The sequence below is a fragment of the Fomitiporia mediterranea genome (genome assembly GCF_000271605.1).
Source record: "Fomitiporia mediterranea MF3/22 unplaced genomic scaffold FOMMEscaffold_10, whole genome shotgun sequence".
Lineage (NCBI taxonomy): Eukaryota > Fungi > Basidiomycota > Agaricomycetes > Hymenochaetales > Hymenochaetaceae > Fomitiporia > Fomitiporia mediterranea.
The window spans coordinates 1,562,735-1,567,687 of NW_006760395.1; the positions used below are offsets into that span (position 1 = coordinate 1,562,735).

Sequence of the window (4,953 nt, forward strand, 5' to 3'; positions counted from 1 at the left end):
AGATTTGATTAGAATTCTTTCAGACTGTCTCTTAAATATATATTACATTTTGAATAATAGTATGTACAGAAGACTGGTGCAGCTTAGGAAAGCAGTCTCTAAAGTGCTCAGCAATTTTCTCTTAAGATAAGGATTTGCTAGACCCCTCTACAAAGTCTAAAATCTTTAATTTATTTCTATAAGTGTATACAACACACTACTAAGTTTTTATAACTACTATACTAGATTACTTACCTAATTTCTGAGACTTTTGATGCTTCAACTTTAGTACTTTGCTATGGGAGGGATCCTTTAGTAGAGATGTATTGTAGACTGTACTCATTTGTGAATGAATACTAGTGGAAGCATAGATATTTGGAAGTAGAGCTAAGAGATTAATAGAGGAAGCATCTCTAGAATAAGTGAAAACAATTTTACTAGCATCCTTGAGTGTTCTATCTGGGTTCTGTGTACATCTAAGCTCCTCAGACATGATGAACAATAAGTTTTAATAGTGGTTTTCATTACATTATGCATTTATTTCACAAAATGGAGGTGGCCTGTACAAAAAGTGGCTCTCTCTGGGTTATAATCTGTACTGTCACATGACTCAAAATTTCCTTTAATTAAGCATATTCTTGATCTTACACCTTAAGACTTAATGCTTAATGCCCTTTATACTTAATATATCTCTATTTTCCTGCCTACCAACTTGGTGGATCAATTTTTTCATACTTATTGAGAGAAAATGCTAAACTACAAGTATGCTTATTGACAGGTTTTACTGTATGATGCATCCAGAATTTTTGATATGTATTACTCCTTGCTGCCCGCCTTATGGCTCAGTAGTCAGTACAGTACATGTGCATTATTTTGACTTTCTATTTCTGCATCACAATCAAAGATGTCTCTTACAGCTTGCTGATAGTCATTCTTCTCTCATGGACATATATCTTTCTCACTGACCATTGAAATCCCTCCAATAGCTTTGCTATGCTCTTGTGCTGTATCTGTTGAACGACCTGAATTCTTTAATAACATGATATGCCTACCTCACTAACATTCGAAACCAAGTTTTCGAGACTCTAAGTTAGGGGGCGGCAAGAATCTGTTAGTCAAGAATCACTCCCTTATGTACTGACAGAATTAGACTTTCAAGTTCGTGTAGACTTACAACTTTGCTCAAGAAAATATCTACAACAGTCTTGTTTATGGACGTACGGAGTACAGATTAGAATGCAAAGCCGGCATCGTATATGTACAGAATTGAACCTAGGAGAAAACCCCAATGTCGTGCGAGTTTGGCATTTCAGACTGGATAATTCAGGAGACTAGTGTTCTCTCTATGTACCGTTCGATTAAGTATAAAGACAAGACTGCAGAGATCAATACTTCCGTTAATATCGTTATCGTTAGAGAGCAACGCCAAGATAGTAATGACTCTATACAGGAGCAGGTGGAATCGGTCCGAGAACAACTCGAGGTTAAAACGCCATTTTTGATGACTTGAGTTGTATGGTAGGAATCGTCTTGAAGACGACAAGGATGGGGGTAGCAGTAGCGATGAAGAGTATCCACGAGTAGACTTCTACGTCAGACGGTATGATATCGAAGGATTGGAGGTGAACATCAAAAGTGACGTCCAGTCAGAGGGACGTCAGCTTGAGGTATCTCATATAGTATGCTAGTTAAAGCACCCAGTTTCCATCATACGTTTATCTTACACGCCAAGGTAATTGAGAATGACTGATAGGTTTGAAATCAAGTCCCGGCTAGTCGGATGCGTGGAATCAAAGGGCAGAAATGCAACCGCAAACGCGGCATCACTCATACATATAGCACATAAATCCCCCTGTCGTATTCATGACGTTGTAAATTGTTGTTTCATTGAACATACCGTCCGCCAGCATCGTGTCATTAAGCTGTCGCGACACGAAGGGTTGAATTTAGACCTACAGTCAAGGGCACGAAATATGATAGTATACGTACCGATAAGAAAGGAGGTGCGCCATTCGGATACTGATCATAATAGGTAACATTCTTTGTGCCTTGCACAGTACCACCAAAGAACGCCCAGAAGTTCTCCGAGTTCGCATTTTTCCAATCTGACCATACCTTATCCACCATCTGGATGACACTGTTTAGCAACATGTTATCCTGTCATGACAAATTAACATACTGCATGGTGCATCCAGAAAAGCAGCTCTATGATAACACGGTTAATCATTGTGACAGATATATGATATAGGATATGCATACATTTGCAGATCAAGTAGGTTTATTTCCCGAACCGCCTGGATAGGCACCTTGCGGGTAAGTGCCACCTAGATCACTGAATAATTGGATGAATACGACGTTTTGAACTGAAAATGTATTTTCAGGTGCGGTCCACCTGATGACGGAGGGGTAAGCGTCGCTGTGCTTGGTTGCTACCATTTCGATCTTTTCGCAGATCTCCAAATAGTAAAAATGAAGTACCATGTGCTCCCTGCGTCTTCTCGAAGTCCGCCTGAAAACCGACGAAATCTTCGACGTGTCCATCTACCAATGCTCTCATGGCATCGGGCATGAAAGTTGCATTTGCGTATTCGAGGGGATATCGATTGAATCCGTTGAGGTCTTTCCAAGGCTGTAACGAGAAAATGCGTCGTAAAATGTGCGAGTTTGGATACGCAATCATGGAGTCGCTAAATACGCCACCCGTGACACTGAAGTCCTTGCTTGGTTCACTCCATCCGCCAATCCCACTGGCGGGGCCAGATCCTTTGAAGAAATCTGAGTCAAATACATCGGCAGAGTCTGCGAATTCTTATGAGTCGAGGAAGGGCTTGATGAACAAATAAAATAAAGCTATGGTCCAGTTCCAATATGATGAAACACCGGTGTATCTGCACGATTCTTTAAGCGCCTGTTCGTAGACAGCGACATACCATCTGTGCCACGGAAGGAAATAGCCGGTGACATGGATCTAACAAACTAGTATGTGAGGTTCGAGCGCATTGCTTCAAAATGTAGAGATCCACACCCTCGTATTGAGATCCATGTGCATGTACACGAAATCTAAAGAGGTCTACTTTGAGGAGTCTTCGCATTGTCTCAACTTCAAGGACACCCTTACCATCATAGTATGTCGACGACGCGTTGACACTTGGAATCAATGACACAGACGGATCAAAAAGCATGTCAGATGATGCAATCCAAAACGGATCTACTCTAATATGCAATTCTGACCTTCACAGCTGCAATCCATTCTGCTTTCTTGCTGGTATTATATTGTCTCCATTCGCAACGTTGTGCAGATATGTATCTTGTGGTCAGAACCAGGGGTAGTACTGAAAGTGTAATGACACAATCCCGAACAGTGAAACCAGCCATAACAAGAAGAAAGATACTGAGTAGGTATTGTACGCAACCTTCGAAGTATCGATGCTTTTTATACAGGGCATTGCATGCTTTGATCTCTTGACATATACGTCCATTTTCTCGTACATTGCATCCGACGACGGCCTACTCAACTGGGCACATGGTATGCGATCACCGAGGCCAGACATGATCAAGAGTCAACGGTAACTAGATTAATCATCGTTGATCTCTTGTAGGTTTGGGGAGAAGCCAATGTATGCCTGATAAGTAGCAAGAAGGATCTCGTCAGTATTCCTCGCCGAGCACCTCGAGAGACTTCATGGTGAGTTTAGCAGAGTCGGCGAGCAGGCCCACACATATGTTTCAGCTATTTGATCCGCCTTTCGGTACAATACATGTTGACCTCGGCATTCGAAGAGAGTGACGAGTCTGTAGTATTTATTGTGTCCCTTCCAAGCACTTCTCGGTATTATGTGGCATCTTTGGATGAAGTATGATCTGTTGCCGTCATCGTCTCGATCTAGGGCACCTTCGCCACTTCCGTTGAATTCTTCTTCGCGATGCGTTCGGATAGTAGAGTGCCAGAGGCCGAACCGAACGCAATTTTTCATTTTAGTCGCGGCATTCCACGTGACCTAAAGCCACATACTGTGTCTTACTTAAATTGACTGGATCACTGTCACTGTATATCCGCGATTACATTCAAGTTGTCACTCAATTGCGCTAGTAGCTCCTTTCCAGAGCTCAGCACTGTCGGTGGTCTGATTTTGACTTGCACGACTGGATAGGCCTTCGGAATCGGATAATACAAATCCTTACAGCCGAAGACCCGAAACCACCTTCAAGTTTGTCCTGGATAGTAGTGTTACCTTTGACGACTCTAGTTTCAACCTCGCCTTTGTCGCTGAGCTCAATGTCCACCTCTCATACACTCGAACACAGGTTTTCCGGACTCCGGGTCGACGAGTCCGACAACCGAGAGCCGCCCCCGTACGTGATGTTAACCTTTTCAAGTTTGTACAAGCTTATACATAGGTTTCAAAAGAAAATATCTACAGCTACCCTATTCATGGGTATATGGCGTGCAAATAAAGACGAAAGATTGGCACCGCATAAGCAAGGACTTCAACTGGCCTTGGGAGGAAGACCCGATGTTGTGTGAATGTGCGATTATGGACTGGGTCATTCAAGAAACTGGAATTCTCTTCAAGTTCCGAACAGTCAAATATAGAGACAAAACCGCAGAAATCGTCACGTTCGTTTTTGATAACGAACGTCGCATGGATGGTAGCAGATACAAGCAAGAGCAAATGGACGCAGTCGCGTACTTTTCGCATCCAGGCCCTGAGTCCCACGGCCCATTTTTGGTTAGCTCCAACTGGCCACATGTAGTTACACTCGCATTTCACTAAGTCAAAAATAAAGTACTTTTCCTTAGAAAATACATGTTCCCCTCCCCCAATCCCAGCTAACACCCAACTTAACACCCAAACCTAACAGCCCAAACTTACCCTAAACCTAATTGGGGGGGCTCTGCCCCCCCAAGCCCCCCTCCTAACTTCTCACTCTGGTTATGACAAGGGCCCCCATCTGCAAGAATTATGTAAGTGG

The 4,953-nt window shown here is 42.8% G+C and overlaps 2 protein-coding genes across 2 annotated transcripts; one reads left to right on the top strand and one right to left on the bottom strand.

Moving 5' to 3' along the window:
- Positions 1–1,802: 1,802 nt before the first annotated feature.
- Positions 1,803–3,022, bottom strand: FOMMEDRAFT_136217 (Di-copper centre-containing protein; the record flags this gene model as incomplete). Its single annotated transcript, XM_007269517.1, has 6 exons — positions 1,803–1,901; positions 1,969–2,106; positions 2,159–2,184; positions 2,413–2,778; positions 2,860–2,947; positions 3,005–3,022. 6 exons carry the CDS (start codon positions 3,020–3,022, stop codon positions 1,803–1,805), a joined length of 735 nt encoding a protein of 244 aa, XP_007269579.1.
- Positions 3,023–3,405: 383 nt separating this feature from the next.
- Positions 3,406–4,754, top strand: FOMMEDRAFT_159751 (uncharacterized protein; the record flags this gene model as incomplete). The annotated part of the gene is made up of 4 exons (XM_007269518.1): positions 3,406–3,545; positions 3,611–3,664; positions 4,131–4,332; positions 4,401–4,754. 4 exons carry the CDS (start codon positions 3,406–3,408, stop codon positions 4,752–4,754), a joined length of 750 nt encoding a protein of 249 aa, XP_007269580.1.
- Positions 4,755–4,953: the final 199 nt, after the last annotated feature.